The sequence below is a fragment of the Macaca fascicularis genome, chromosome X (genome assembly GCF_037993035.2).
Source record: "Macaca fascicularis isolate 582-1 chromosome X, T2T-MFA8v1.1".
Classification (NCBI taxonomy): Eukaryota; Metazoa; Chordata; class Mammalia; order Primates; family Cercopithecidae; genus Macaca; species Macaca fascicularis.
Window position 1 is genome coordinate 2,039,091 of NC_088395.1, and position 17,121 is coordinate 2,056,211.

The following is a 17,121-nucleotide window of genomic DNA, read 5'->3' on the forward strand; positions in this document are numbered from 1 at the left end:
CCAAAGTGCTGGGATTCCAGGCGTGAGCCACCGCACCCGGCCCTGGCATTTGCCCCTCTTGAGACACGGTGGGAAAGGAACTGTGAATAGTTATTTTCACACGTGCCGCCTGTGCTCTGGTGGGAGAAGAGCCTTGTTTCTCTACCTCAGTTCTCACTCACAGACAAAAAAAAAAACCAGTAACACAGCCAGGCAGGGTACAGATAACTCCCCCCGCTGACAGAGCCTTTTTTTTTTTCCCATTTTAACAACACTCATTATTTCTTATCTGTTAAATAGCGCGTACAATTTGTGCCTCTAAACCCACTCGATAATCTTTTGGGTAATTAACTTGTAAAACAACCCCAGTCCTCGTTACGGGCGGGATTGAAAAATGTGAAGTGGAGCATTTGCAAAGCAGATCATACACAATCACTTATTAAACATGCCCCAGGTGTGCCGGCAAGTCGGTGGCAAGGGGAAGCCCCCAGCCTTGTCGTCTAATGGAAGAAGATTAAAAAGTGCCAATATCCTCAGAGGACGCGCGCACACGCACACACACACACAGATACATATGCCAACAGGCTGATAGATTCAGGGTCTGGAGAAGGACCGCACAAAGAGATTAGTTACAGAAGGGGGCTCACTTGCAGACCCTGGTAAGCGAGCAGGAGCAGGGATTAAGGATCTCGTGGTGCTGCAGAAGTATCTCGGGATGGATCGGGGCAATCGTGCATTCAAAAGCAAAATATGTCAGTATTACTCATCTCAGAAACAGCCTTGCTTCCAACTGCAGGCGGTGATTCCGCCAGAGGTGGGCTCCAAGACTTGGTAAACACTCCAGTCAGAGCACCTCGAACCTCTACCTAACTCTAACCCTAACCCTAAATACTAGGGAAATAGGAGACGATGAGTTTTCAAAAAACAGCTGGGCACGGTGGCTCACCGTGCCTGTCATCCCAGCACTTTGGGAGGCTGAGGTAGGAGGATCGCCTGAGGCCGGGAGTTGGAGACCGAAACCCGAAGAGGCTGTGAACGACAATGCGTCGTCATTTCTGCAAACGCACCAACTATCTGGGAGGCCCGTGTGTGGATGTGCCGATTCTTACGTATTTAAAAGCCCATGGAAAGGCCGTTTTGCTCCCTAGTGAAAATAGACACTGGGCTCTATCGAGCCACGAAAAGATGCAAAGGAACCTTAAATGCATATTCTTTTTTTTTTTTTTTTTTGAGATGGACTCTTGCTATATCACCTAGGCTGGAGTGCAGTGGTGCAATCTCAGTTCACTGCAAACTCCGCCTCCCGGGTTCAAGCAATTCTCCTGCCTCAGCCTCCTGAGTAGCTGGGATTACAGGCATGCGCCCCCATGCCTGGCTAATTTTTGTATTTTTATTTATTTATTTAGTTAGTTAGTTAGTTAGTTAGTTATTTTGAGACGGAGTCTCGCTCTGTCGCCCAGGCTGGAGTGCAGTGGCGCAATCTCAGCTCACTGCAAGCTCCGCTTCCCAGGTTCACGCCATTCTCCTGCCTCAGCCTCCCGAGCAGCTGGGACTACAGGTGCCTGCCACCTCGCCCGGCTAATTTTTTGTATTTTAGTAGAGACGGGGTTTCACCGTGTTAGCCAGGATGGTCTCAATCTCCTGACCTTGTGATCCACCCACCTCGGCCATAGTGATTTGGAAGGTTAAAATTAAGCCTTACGACCCTGAGAAACGAAGAGCCCTGAATAGAAGGGACACCGTGAGACCTGCAAGGACACATTAAACTTTCAGAGAGTGTGGGACATCTACGGCCGTGCATGAGAACACATACAATGGCTTCAAGGAAAAATTACGAACAGGAACCCATCTATCTGTCTATCTACACATATGTCGTCTGCAGCCTAACTCAGGACACTACTCAGAAACATGAAGGAAACAAAAGGACTCACTATGAAAAAGAAAATAGTCAATAAGGGCCATTTTATGTTTAAAAAAAAAAAAACACAGGCCGAGCATGTTAGCTCACGCCTGTAATCCCAGCACTTTGGGAGGCCAAGGCAGGCAGATCACAAAGTCAGGAGATCAAGACCATCCTGGTTAACACGGTGAAACCCTGTCTCTACTAAAAATACAAAAAATTAGCTGGGTGTGATGGTGTATGCCTGTAATCCCAGCTCCTTGGGAGGCTGAGGCAGGAGAATGGCTTGAACCAGGGAGTCGGAGGTTGCAGTGAGCCAAGATCGCACCACTGAACTCTAGCCTGGGCAACAGAGCAAGCCTCCGTCTCAAAACAAACAACCAAACCAAACAAACAAACAAACAAAATGTAGGGTTGAGCTTGGTGTCTTAACCTGTAATCCCAGCACTTTGGAAGGTGGGAGGATCACTTGAGGCCAGGAGTTTGAGACCAGCCAGGGCAACGTAACGAGACCCCATCTCTGGAAAAAAATTTAAAAAACAAAATTAGCCATGTGCAGTGGTCCCAGCTACCCTGGAGGCTGAGGTGGGAAGATAGCTTGTGCCCAGGAGTTTGAGGCTGCGGTGAGCTACGATCACACCAGTGCCCGGGAGTTTGAGGCTGCGGTGAGCTACGATCACACCAGTGCCCGGGAGTTTGAGGCTGCGGTGAGCTACGATCACACCAGTGCCCGGGAGTTTGAGGCTGCGGTGAGCTACGATCACACCAGTGCCCGGGAGTTTGAGGCTGCAGTGAGCTATGATCACACCACTGCACTCCAACCTGGGTGACAGGCAAGACCTTGTCTCCAAAAAAAAAACAAACAAACAAAAGAAAAAACACGAAGGTGATTTTTAATATATGCTGAACCAGAATACACATCCACAATCTGGTTAAAACTTCTCTTGGGGATAAACATAATTAATCGTTGGTTAACACACTCACATCAAGTGCTATGATTTCAAGTTCTGCAGACATTATGCCTCAAGGACTCTATGCTGTAAAATCGTGTCTCAAGAATTCTGCACATTAAAAATGCATACCCAGGGGTGTGGGGAAAATTCCATGCCATCAACACTCACATCGTCATTTTTCCAAGTTTTTCAAGTTCCTTAAGAACCCTTCTATCCAATCCGAAAGTCTACAGGTAGAAGAAAAATTCTAAGTGTCTTCTTGCCCCAAGATATGTCTGCCTCCAGACCTGGAGTTCTCGCTGTGTTTGATGATGAAGACCAGTAGACGCCTATACAGAGACTCTTGTATGTCATCATGAATAACACACGTCCCAGTCATGTGTCACAGGTGAGCCTATAAAACAGGCCCCGAGGTAGACTGTCCTGGGAGCCAGTGTGTTTCAGGCGCTGGAGCAGAGACTCAGAAGGTACAATCCATCTCTGCCCTCACAAAGCTCAGACTTTAGCGGGCACAGGTGATGAGGAGGGCGGCCATTTCCAAAACAACACACTCTTCTCTTGCACGCGGAACAGGTCACAAAGCGCTTTCCGACTGACCACAGGCACTCATCCTACGCTTCACTGACCCTCGTGTTTTCAAGCTACTACCTTACGTGGATTATCTGTTATCAAGTTTCATCCTGATTTCACAGTCTTCTGTTTTCATGATCAATTCGAGTATTTTACAGGTCATTGGATAGGCCAAAATAATGGTTCACAAAGATCTGTTTCCAAGGTAGAAGTGCCTCCCAAGGCAGCATGCACCATGGACCTTCTTGACACCCATCAATCACAGAAGGCATTGACCCGTGGTTTCTTTTCCTGAAAACAAACTTGACCTAATAACTGGGTAGAAGCACACGAAGCAAACAGCTAGTTCCTCTTTCCGAGGAAAACAGCACAAGGTACTGGCAGAATAATATTTGGGAAGCTTTTTTTTTTTTTTTTTAGATGAAGCTTCACTCTGTCGCCCAGGCTGGAGTGCAGTGGCAGGATCTCGGCTCACCGTAAACCTCCGTCTCCCGGGTTCAAGCCATTCTCCTGCCTCAGCTTCCTGAGTAGCTGGGATGACAGGCACCCGTCACCACACCTGGCTAATTTTTGTATTTTTAGTAGAGATGGGGTTTCACCATGTTGGTGAGGCTGGTCCTGAACTCCTAACCTCGAGCTATCTTCCTGCCTAGGCCTCCCAAAGTGCTGGGATGACAGGTGTGAGAGCCATCACATCTGGCTGGGAAGCTAAATGCATCAGAAGATACTGTTTGTGATTAAAGTTACACAATCGTTATAGAAAATGAGGACGCCGCGCACCGTCCAAAGAGAGCACGCAGCACGTGCGTACTCTGATCTCTGTTCGGATTTAGGATGAGGATCCACCATGGCCTGCACCACGGCGGAATGGACCTTGCTTCGGCGCCTTTAAGACTGTTTCAGTGGTTCTCTCTCCCCATCTGGGTTCCTTTGAACACGGCTGTGCCTTTCTGTGTTGGCTTTCATTGAGTTGCTGGGTTTGATTTATTTGTATTCGGAGGAGTTTCGGTAAGTGAACGAGACTATTTGTTCTAAGTAAGACAGCTTTCATCAGCAGGTAATTACCCAGGAGCCACAAAGGTGTGGGCACGACGGCTAAATGATGACAAGGAGTTCAAGCGTTTCCCTGGAAAATCCCTAGCTTGGGCAACGAGCCATCTCGCCCAGATTCCTGAACACAATCGCGCATTTCCAATTCCAGAGCCCAATTAGCCGGCCTTCTGTGGGGACGTGGCTGCCCATGCCCTGCCCAGCGTGGGATCTCAGCGGAGCACGACTTCAAAGACAGAAAGGACAACAAAGTACGCAGGCCAGAGTATTCACTCAAGAACTAAGGAGAGAGAATTGAGAGCAGGGAAGGCAGGAGGGGAAAGCAGGCTAGAGAGGCGCCCAGCATGTCGAAATAATTGCGTGCCTGGCACTCCACAGCAGTCTGTGCTCCTGGAGTCAGGACGTGTGCTTACTCGCTTAAAAATCTCCCAATGCAGGTATCCCAGCAGAGCAAGAATGAAACAGCACATCAGCTCCCTCTGTCCCTCGTGGGACAACTGGCGGTTGTGGGGACAAGAACCAAGCCTGGAGACAGACTCAGTCGAGATAAAGGCTCAACGGCCACAGCCGAAATGGCCCCTCCCAGCTGGGCCTCGGCATCCTCTACCCAGGATGGACAGTCCCCCAGCAGTGGACATGCCAGGGCCACCACTGATGGATGTCCAAACCTGTTCAGATTTTAAACTTTTTTCTTAAAAAAAAAATTGCCTGGGTACATACTAGGTATATATATTTATGGCATATTAAGGTATTTTGATACAGGTATGAAATGTGTAATACTCACATCAAATTAGGTATCCATCCCCCCTCGAGCATTCGTCACTTGTTTGTGTCACAAACATTCCAATTACACCTTTAGTTATGTTTTATTTTATTTTATTTTATTTTTTGGGGGGGACGGAGTCTCTGCAGTCCAGGCTGGAGTGCAGTGGCATGATCTCAGCTCACAGCAACCTCTGCCTCCCAGTTTCTAAGACATGTTCCTGCCTACAAGGGATGTTACAGATAAAATAAAGACTAGGAAATTCGGGGTGAAAGAACGTTAATTCATTTTGTTTGTTTGTTTTTTGGAGACAGAGTCTTGCTCTGTTGCCCAGGCTAGAGTGCAGTGGCACGATCTCCGCTGACGGCAACCTCCACCTTCCAGGTTCAAGTGATTCTCCTGCCTCAGCCTCCCAAGTAGCTGGGATTACAGGTGTGCACCACCACACCCAGCTAATTTTTGTGTTTTTAGTAGAGACGGGGTTTCACCATGTTGGCCAGGCTGGTCTCGAACTCCTGACCTCAAGTGATCCACCTGCCTCGGCCTCCCAAAGGGCTGGGATTCAGGGGTGAGCCCCCACGTCCGTCCACTTTTAGTTATTCTTAAATGGACCATGAAGTATTGTTGACTGGAGTCACCTTTTTGTGCTATCAAATATGAGATCTTACTCATTCTATCTAAGTATATTTTTGTGCCCATTAACCATCTCCACTGGACACCACATCTTCCCACCTTCTTACAAGATTGTAAACCTTTGAAACAGCCACAGAGAGCCCAAACAATTCTTTTCTTCTTTTCTATAAGATTGAATTAAAGGCCATCGGTATTGATATGCCAAAAATAAACTAAAAATTTTTAATGGTGTGAACAAATCATGTGTTAGTCATGCTACTTGTCCACAAAACATTGCATTTTAAAGAACGGATGATCGAATATTCTACACAAACTTTTCCAAGAAAACAGCAACGATGTGTTACTGCGGTTGGACGCAGTGGCTCATGCCTGTAATCCCAGCAATTTGGGAGGCCGAGGTGGGTGGATTATCTGAGGTCAAGAGTTTGAGACAAGCCTGGCTAACACGGTGAAACCCCATCTCTACTAAAAATACAAAAAATTAGCTGGGTGTAGTGGTGGGTGTCTGTAATCCCAGCTACTCGGGAGGCTGAGGCAGGAGAATCGCTTGAACCTGGGAGGCGGAGGTTGCCGTGAGCCGAGATCGTGCCACTGCACTCCAGCCTGGGCAACAAGAGTGAAACTCTGTCTCAAAAAAAAAAAAATTATTGGTCAAAATGTGTGTTGCCTAAATCTGAAACATTTTCAGAATCGAATAAAATTAAGTCGGTGATTATAAATCATTGCCTCTCTGCTGTCATTTTGGTTAGGCGGATCACATACATGAATTTTTGGAAACTATTCTTTATATAGGTTTTTAGCCGTTCAGATTAAAAGCAAAACGTCATGAGGAAAGAATGCCTCACTTGCCAGTTTCCAGAAACTTCACCTTGGGCTGCAGATTGACGGTTGAATGCCTTTAGGATGGCAGCAAATCTACCACTTGAAGGCACCTGGGAATCTTTTAACGGCCTCATAAGAATGCAGATTGCAGGGCCCCACCCCCACCCCCAGAGGCCCCAATTCACAGCGGGGCCCTGGGAACTTGCATTTCTTGTCTGCTCCCCGGAAATGCTGATGTTACAGGTCCGGAGAAGGCACTCTGGGATTCACTGTGTTAGAAAATGCCAGTTCTTTGAAAAACTGCTGCAAATGAGGAAGGGCCAAGGTGGCAGGGAATAGGAGCCACTGTCACAGATGAAACAGGAATTTACAAAAGTTAAAAAATACACAAGCAAAAACCCAGCTGGATGTGAGAAAACCCACTTCTCCCTGAGGAAGAGAAAGAGCTGAAGTCCTTTAAAAGTTAACTGCCTGCTTTTCTGTGGCTAAATAGGCCTCATCTCTCCCTTTCCCAAGCGTTGTAAGAACTGCTTATCCAGCGGTACAGCTACAAAGTCACTAGGCAAATAATCTGAAATCACAAAACATAGTATTCCTTAAAAAATAAAAAATAGTACGATCCATGTCTCAATTAAATAAGCGTCTTTGTTTCTCACTTCTACAATATACTTCCCCCTACACAGATCTCCCCCAGCCCCACAAAATACTTAAAAAACATCCAAACTCTTTGTTCAAAACACTCAGTCCTTTCAATGTTCATCCGACCGGGTGGGTACACCTAAATAATTAAGCAATTCCTCCTCAACCCCTCGGTCTCTCTAATTCCTTAATTATCCCACTACACAGAAACCAATCCTTTCGTCCCAAGGCACATCCTAATGAGGAGAAAAGATGTGGCCAGGCTGCTGCCAGTTTGTGGTATCGCACATTGGCCTTGGCTCTGCCTCAGGGGGAGCCCCGACAGGTGTGTTCCTGAAAATCAAAGGGATCCTGCCATGCTGGCTATCAAATTTCAACACACCCCAGTCCTTGGCAGAGGGAACAAGGTGTTTCACCAAGCTTAGGGTAGAAAGGAGATATGAGCACAGGCAGGGATCTGGCTCAGCTCTGTGTACTGGTCCTTTCACTCTCGCGGCTTTTCAAAAGAATCAAGGCTGGGCGCGGTGGCTCAGGCCGGTCATGCCAGCACTTCGGGAGGCTGAGGCGAGTGGATCATGAGGTCAGGAGTTCCAGACCAGCTTAGCCAAGATGGTGAAACCCCGTCACTACTAAAAATACAAAAATTAGCCGGGCGTGGTGGCGGGCACCTGTCATCCCAGCTACTCGGGAGGCTGAGGCAGAAGAATCTCTGAGGCAGGACAATCGCTTGAACCCGGGCTGCAGAGGCTGCAGTGAGCCGAGATCACGTCGCTGCACTCCAGCCTGCACGATAGAGTGAGGCTCCGTCTCCAATCATCATCATCACCATCTTCATCATCATCATCAAAATAGGCCAGGCACAGTGGCTCACGCCTGTAACCCCAGCACTTTGGGAGGCCGAGGTGAATGCACCGCTTGAGACCAGGAGTTCAAGATGAACCTGGGCAACGAGGCGAAACCGCGATTCTACAGAAATTAGCTGGGTGTGCTGCTGCACACCTGTATTCCCAGCTACTGGGGAGGCTGAGGCAGGAGAATCACTGGGGCCTGGGAGGCGGAGGTTGCAGTGAGCCGAAATAACACCACTGTACTCCAGCCTGGGCGACAGAGTGAGAGCTTGTGTCAAAAAACAAACAAACAAACAAAGAATCAAACTACACCCAGTCTCTGCTTGGAGAAATTCTCAAAAAACCATCTCAATTCAAACAGCCAAGGAAGGGATATGCATTTTTTTTTTAAATGTAAGGTACCACACATAAACACGGCTGAGAAAAGCACTTAGCATTTGGATGGCCAACAGGTATATGAAAAGGTGCTTTTAGCAAAAGGTACTCAGCCAGGCCTGGTGGCTCACGCCTGTCATCCCAGCACTTTGGGAGGCTGAGGCACGCGTATCACCTGAGGTCAGGAGGTCGAGACCAGCCTGGTCAACATGGTGAAACCCCATCTCTATTAAAAATACAAAAATTAGCCGGGCGTGGTGGCACACGCCTGTAATCTCAGCTACTCAGGAGGCTGAGGCAGAAGAATCGCTTGAACCCGGGAGCCAGAGTTTGCCGTGAGCTGTGATCGCGCCACTGCACTCCAGCCTAGGTGACAGGGTGAGACTCCGTCTCAAAAACAAACAAACAAAAAAATAAACAAAGAAAAGGTACTCAACATCACTAACCATCAGGGAAATGCAAATCAAAATCACCATGAGCTATCATCGCACACCAGCTAACATGGTATTGTCAGAAGGCTGTTTTGTTTCTGTTTTTTTATGTTTTTTTTTTTTTTTTTTTCTCTTTGAGATAGAGTCTTGCTCTGTCGCCCAGGCTGGACTGCAATGGTGTGATCTCAGCTCACTGCAACCTCCGCCTCCTGGGTGCAAGTGATTCTCCTGCCTCAGTCTCCTGAGTAGCTGGGGTTACAGGCACCCGCCACCACGCCTGGCTTATTTTTGTATTTTTAGTTGAGATAGGGTTTCACCATGTTGGCCAGGCTGGTCTCCAACTCCTGACCTCAGGTGATCCACCTGCCTTGGCCTCCCAAAGTGCTGGGATTACAGGCGTGAGTCACCACGCCTGGCCTAATTTAGCTTAAGTCAAGAACTCCCAACCAGCAGAGGCACCTCCTGGCATGTGCCCTGGAGGTCAACAAGAAAGGACAATGGCTCCTGATCCCCGGGGAACCCACATTTGACTAAGAGTGCAAGCTACCAGCACATCCGCACGCCTTTCCCAGCAGGTGTCGGAGCTGAGCGATGCTATCTTCGCCTTGCCTTCACCATTTCCTGCTCTACGATGGGGCCAGAAATCCCCAAAAGAAATTGCAAAAAGCAGAGGCATCGCTCCCAAATGCCACTTGGCACATGACTGAAGCTCAGCCATGCACCACGCAAACGACCTGTCCCAAGGGGGGAAAAAAGCCATTGGAGTATCTCTCGGTACCTTTGTCGTTCAAGGTTTCTTCTTTTATTTTGCTTACAACTTGTTTGGCTTTGCTGTCATTATTTCCAGCTAAAAGGATAAAAAGAAAAAAGATACAGTGACTTGGATGATCATCCAGAAACTATTAACTGCAAAAAAAAGAGGTTTTTAAGAGAAGTATAACACAAATTTGAAATGTGCCTTTGATGGACTTCCCTTTTTGCTAGCGTTTAACTTGACAGTCATTTTGGCAGACTAAAGCTATGCATTTAAGAGCCATTTTCTTTAGCCTGCATCGGCAGAAAGTACGAATGCATTTCACATTCTACTTTTCAATAATGACAGGGACTCAGGGCACCTGCTGGCGTAATTTGCACGTGAGAGCAGAGAATAGCATACGCATAAAAATGTGCATTAAAATGTCAGGATGGAAATGGAATTTTCAAAGGAGCTTTTACGCTAGGAACATCCCAGTGTGCACTCACAGACTGCGCGATGCACGTGATCACAGACCGCGCTTCCTACTGCGTGCTCACGATTTCTTTCTGTTTCTCATTTTTAATTGTACTTGAAGTTCTGGGGTACATGTGCGGAAAGTGCAGGTTGCTTACACAGGCATACACGTGACATGGTGGTTTGCTGCAGCCATCAACCCGTCATCTAGATTAGGTATTTCTCCTAATGCTCTCCCTGCCCTAGCCCTCCAAACCCCTGACAGGCCCCAGTGTGTGATGTTCCCCTCCCTGTGTCCATGTGTTCTCATTCTTCAGCTCCCACCGATGAGGGAGAAGATGCGGTGTTTGGTTTTCTGTTCCCGTGTTAGTTGGCTGCATGCTCAGGATTTCTTATTCCTGTCTCTGCAGCTCTGTAAAACTCTTCAAGTGAGGTTTCAGGAATATGCCTTTAGAAGGATGGAAAGAGGTGTTTTGCCTACAAGGCATGTTACAGCTAAAATAAAGACGAGGAAATCTGGGGTGAAAGAACATTAATTAGGTGTTTATTATTAGTATTTTTTTTTTTTTTTTTGGAGACAAAGTCTTGCTCTGTTGCCCAGGCTGGAGTGCAGTGGCGCGATCTCAGCTCACCACAACCTCCACCTCCCCGATTCAAGCAATTCTCCTGCCTCAGCCTCCCGAGTAGATGAGATTACAGGCACCTGCCACCATGGCTGGCTAATTTTTGTATTTTTAGTACAGACGGGGTTTCACCATGTTGGCCAGGCTGGTCTTGAACTTCTGACCTCAGGTGATCCACCCGCCTGGGCCTCCACAGTGCTGGGATGACAGGCATGAGCCACCACACCCGGCCTGGTTTCTTTAATGTCTTAGGAAGTGAACGTGTGTTAAACAGGAGACTATAGTCTGATCTTTTCATACTCATTTTTTCAAATGTCTTTGACCAGGGAGGTTGCATTTTAAGGTGTTTCTGAAGGGGCAGCTCTTGAGGGGAATGGAGCTTGGCAAATTCTTCCTCCTTCAGCCTCATCCTTCATTAACCTGTTGGCAACGTGTGGTGTTAACTGCTTTCCAAGGTGAGCAAAGCCCAAAACTCCCTTTCAGAGAGGGTCATGGAAAAAGTGTTGAGAGAAGGGAGATGAGATCTAGCAGGTGAAGTGCACAGGCTTGAACAAGAACCTCCTGGGTGCCAGGAGAGCTGGAAGGGAGGATCAGGACACCAGCTTCAAACAGCTGACCTGCAAGGAGCAGGTACCAAGGGGGTGGGGCCAGTCTATCTCCATCCTACCTGCACCCAGCCCGAGCCAGTGAGGTATTCCGAAGTACAGCACCATCCCCGGCTCTGCGTGAAAATACATGACCAAACAATCGCTCTCTCTGGCATTCCTGCATGCTGAGTCAACATAGTGTGTTGAATTTACACACTCCAACACAAGTAAGACACCATGCGGTTTGATATCCTACCATTGTATTCGGTATTCTTTCTTCTGGATTAAGGCCACGGGCTCCCAAATTAACTACCAGAATGCACTTTTCAAAAAACAATGAGAAGTGTTTTCAGCAAGGAGTTAAAAAATATCTAAGAGAGGAGAGGCAGTGAAACAATTGAAGTTGGAAATGTGTTTGGCTCCAGCGGGAGACGGCTAAGATCAATAGCGTGAAGCCCATCCTTCGGGGCAGAGTAAAAGGAATATCTAAATTGGCACTCCCTTGAAGGAATTCAAAGTTTCAAACATCAGAAGACTGAAGCTGCCAAGGTAATTTGCACCTTTGACTTCCTTAAAGAAATAGAACATGATATACTGTCGTCATATATTTGCTTTCGGAGTCTTTTGGCGCTGAGGAGGCGGCAGGCATTTCAGGGAGGTGGGTTTCGAGGGGAGGGAGAGGAAGAAATAGCCTGAAAGCTATATTCCATCTATAAATGTCTTATGCATCCAACACAAAACAAAACAAGAAAGGATAAAAAAATTCAAAGTCAAGGTAACCTTTACACTGGGGCCTTGTACATTCATGAGCTGATTTATGAAATCTCACGAACTTTTAAAATCTAAGTAGTCATCCACTGCTGGGCAGCTCTGCTGTATCAGTCATCGCAAGATCAAAGGGTGCGGCCAGGCACGGTGGCTCACACCTGCAATCCCAGCACTTTGGGATTTGGGAAGCTGAGGCGAGCAGATCACGAGGTCAGGAGTTGAAGACCAGCCTGGGCCGGGCGCGGTGGCTCAAGCCTGTAATCCCAGCACTTTGGGAGGCCGAGACGGGCGGATCACGAGGTCAGGAGTTCGAGACCATCCTGGCTAACACGGTGAAACCCCGTCTCTACTAAAAAATACAAAAACCTAGCCGGGCGAGGTGGCGGGCGCCTGTAGTCCCGGCTACTCGGGAGGCTGAGGCAGGAGAATGGCGTAAAAACCCGGGAGGCAGAGCTTGCAGTGAGCTGAGATCCGGCCACTGCACTCAGCCTGGGCGACACAGCGAGACTCTGTCTCAAAAAAAAAAAAAAAAAAAAAAAAACGAAGACCAGCCTGGCCAACATAGTGAAACCCGGTCTCTACTAAAAATATAAAAATTAGCTGGGCATGGTGGTGCATGCCTGTAATCCCAGCTACTAGGGAGGCTGAGGCAGGAGAATCACTTGAACCAGGACCCGGGAAGCAGAGGTTGCCGTGAACTGAGATCAGGCCACTGCACTCCAGCCCAACTCTGGTGACAGAGCCCAACTCTGTCTCAAAACAAACAAACAAACAAACAAAAAGCCAGACATGGTGGCAGGCGCCTATAATCCCAGGTACTCTGGAGGCTGAGGCAGAAGAATCGCTTGAACCCAGGAGGCGGAGGTTGCAGTGAGACGAGATCGTGCCACTGCACTCCAGCCTGGGCAACAGAGCTAGACTCCATCTGAAAAAGAAAAAAAAAGGAAAATCAAAGGGAAACATGCTGGAAGGTGGGACGAAGTAAGAAGGAAGCCTCCACCTTCCCATGAAAGACCAACGTGGCCAGAAAAAAGCTGGGAGCATCAAAAAAAGCCAGGCGAAGCGATTATTTGGGAAGACCACCTTCATGGGCAGGGCATTTTCCATGGCGGCACAGTCAACACTGGCATAGGACAGAGGCAGCACATTGGAGGAATGGAGAAGGTGGGGTGGCATGTGCGATATCTTCTTCGGCCAGCGTCACCTTCAGCAATTGTCTCCTCAGATCTGGAGGGAGCTTCTTTAAGGAACTGGATGTGGGACATTTGCTGGAGTCATTCCTGCATTTACTGAGCAACTGCTGCATGTGCAGAGAAATACCACACATAAGTCCCCAACACAGTGCATCTGCCTTCTGCTCCATCCCTCGTGTTTAGGGGTCTGGGGAGGGAAGGCATTACATGTTCTATGTGCAATGGAAATTGGTACCGTCATTACGGAAAACAGTGGAGATGGGGTTTCACTCTGTTGGCCAGGCTGGTCTTGAACTCCTGACCTCAGGTGACCCATTCGCCTTGGCCTCCCACAGTGCTGGGATGACAGGCATGAGCCACCACACCCGGCGTGGTTTCTTTCATGTCTTAGGAAGTGAATGTGCATTGGACAGGAGACTACAGTTGGATGTCGTCGTCATTTTTTTTAAGTATCTTCGACCAGAGAGGTTGGATTTTAAGGTGTGTCTAAAGGGGTGGCCTTATTTTTTTTTTTTTTGAGAGTTCCTCAAAAAATGATCAATACACCTACCATAGGATCTAGCAACCTCACTCCTCCGTATAGATCCAAAGGAAATGAAATTAGCACTTTGCAGAGACATCTAGACTCCGTATTCATTGCAGATGGGTGCGGTGGCTCACACCTGTAATCCCAGCACTTTGGGAGGCCAAGGCAGGTGGATAACCTGAGGTTGGGAGGTTGAGATCAGCCTGACCAATATGGTGAAACCCCGTGTCTACTAAAAATACAAATTAGCTGGGCTGGGTGGTATATGCCTGTCATCCCAGCTATTCAGGAGGCTGAGGCAGGAGAATTGCCTGAACCTGGGAGGCGGATGTTGTGGTGAGCCGAGGTCACGAAATGGCACTCCAGCCTGGGCAACAAGAGCGAAACTGCATCTCAAATAAATAAATAAATAAATAAACCTACCATATGATCTAGCAATCTCACTCCTCCGTATAGATCCAAAGGAAATGAAATGAGCACCTTATGGTGATATCTACAGTCCCATGTTCACTGCAGCCTGACTCACAAGAGCCAAGCTATGAAACCAACCTAAGTGTCCACCTAAGGATGGGTGGACAAAGAAAACGTGGGATTCTACACCATGGAATACCATTCAGCCTTTTAAGAAGGGGAACCTGTCCTGTGATACAATATGGATCAACCAGGAGTACATCACATTAAGTAAAATAAGCTGCAGAAAGTCAAATCCCACATGATCTCACCCATATGTAGAGGCTCCAGAAGTCGAACTCACAAGAAAAAGTATTATGGTGATTACTGGCCGGGCACAGTGGCTCACGGCTGTAATCCCAGCACTTTGGGAGGCCAAGGCGGGTGGATCACGAGGTCAAGAGATCGAGACCATCCTGGCCAACGTGGTAAAACCCCGTCTCCACTAAAAGTGCGAAAATTAGCCAAGTGTGGTGGTGTGCACCTGTAGTCCCAGCTACTCGGGAGGCTGAGGCAGGAGAATTGCTTGAACCTGAGAGGCAGAGGTTGCAGTGAGCCAAGATCACGTGACTGCACTCCAGCCTGGCGACAGAGTGAGACTCCATCTCAAAAAAAAGAAAGAAAGAAAAGAAAAAGTATTATGGTGATTACCAGGTGCTAGGGGGGTGGGTTGGTGACATTTTGGTCAAATGACACCAAAGGTCAGTTTGACGGAAGGTATAAGTTCAAGAGATCTATTGTACTAAAGGTGACTAAATTAGTGACTTATAGTCTTGAACTTGACTATAATTAGTCACAGTGACTATAATTCATATTTGAAAATTGCAAAGAGAGTAGATTTTCCGTGTTTCCAAAAACACACAAAAAGAAACACGTAAGGTAATGGATATGCGAATTAGCTTGAATTGGCCATTCCAGATGGAAACATATATCGAAACCACACTTTGTACACCATAAAAATATGTCACTTGTTTTTGTCAATTAAAATAAGTAAATAGATAATGAAATACAAGTTTAAATATTTTACATGTGTCACAGGTACTATTCATGGACAACACAAAGTATATGTGGCACAAAGTCACTTTTAAAAGACAGTTGCAATTTAGATAACCTAACCCAGCTAGACTTCCTGTGACCTACAAAACTAGATTTCATGATGACCAACACAACCGCACCTCATCATACTCTAACCCAACTAAATCTCATTAGGACCGGCCAAAATACACCTCATCATACCCTAACCCAAATAGATCTGATTATACCTTAACCCAACTAGACCTCATCATGACCTAAGCCAACTAAATCTCATTATAACCTAGCCCAAATAGACCTCAACATGACCTAATACAAATATATATCTTTATGACTATACCAAATAGACCTCATCAAAACTTAACTGAATCTCATCATGACCAACCACACTAGACCTCATAACTTAACCAAACTAGACCTCATCATGACCTAATACAACGAGATCACATCATTACCAACCCAACTAGACCTCATCATGACCTGACACAGCTAAATCTCATTATAAACCAGCCCAACAAGATCTAATCATGACTGACTGTGACTAGATTTCATCATGACCAACCCAACTACCTCCTCATGACCTAACTAACTCTCATAATGACCAACCCAACTATACTTCATCATAACTGAACCCAGCTTAACTACATCATAACCTAACCCCACAAGACTTCATTATGACCTAATACAACTACATCTCATCAAGGCCAACAAAACTAGTCCTCATCATGACCTAACAAAATCTCATCATGACCAACCCAAATAGACCTCATCACAACCTAATCCAAGTAAATCTCCTCATACCCTAACCCAAGTAGAATCTATCATGACCTAACCAAACTAGACTTCATCATAACCTAACCAAACTAGACCTCATCATGACCTAATACAACTAGATCTCATCAAGACCAACCCAACTAGACCTTGTCATGACCTAATTATATCTCATCATGACCAACGAACTAGATCTTATCATAATATAATCCAACAAGATTACATCATGACCAACCCAACTAGACCTCATCATAACCTAACCCAACTAGATCTTATCATGACCTAATACAACTAGATCCCACCATGAGCAACACAACTAGACCTCATCATAAACAAGCTACATCTCATTATGACAATGAACTAGATCTCATCATAACCTAACCCGCCTAGATCTCATCATGACCTAATACAAGTAGATCTCATCATGAACAACCTACCAGATCGCATCATAGCCTAGCCCAACTAGACTTCATTATGACCTAATACAACTAATTCTCATAATGACCAATCCCACTAGACCTCATCATGACCGAACCAAATTGGACTTCATCATAACCTAACCCAACTAGACCTCATCATGACATGAGACAACTAGATCTTATCATGACCTACCCAACTAGAACTCATCATGACCTAACTAGAGCACATCATGACCAACCAAACAGATCCCATTATAACTTAATCCAACTAGATCTCATCATAACCTAATACAACTAGATTTCATCATGACCAATGCACTAGACCGTACCATATCCTACCACAACTGGATCTCATCATGACCTAATACAACTAGATTTCATTATGACCAACCCATCTAGACCTCATCATAACCTAACTAGATCTCAACATGACCAACCAACTAGATCTCATCATAACCTAAACCAACTACTACTCATCATGACCTAGTACAACTAGTTCTCATCATGACAAACCCAACTAGACCTCATCATAACCTAACTAGATCTCAACATGACCAACCAACTAGATCTCATCATAAC

The 17,121-nt window shown here is 46.6% G+C and overlaps 1 protein-coding gene across 1 annotated transcript in view; it reads right to left on the bottom strand.

The window, feature by feature from the left end:
* LOC141406861 (polyprenol dehydrogenase-like) overlaps positions 1-17,121 on the bottom strand; it is a 320,805-nt gene that overhangs the window by 171,310 nt on the left and 132,374 nt on the right. Inside the window, exon 3 of the mRNA XM_074029269.1 lies at positions 9,742-9,810. Within this exon, the coding sequence (XP_073885370.1) occupies positions 9,742-9,810 (69 nt within the window). The remainder of the gene's footprint in view (positions 1-9,741; positions 9,811-17,121) is intronic.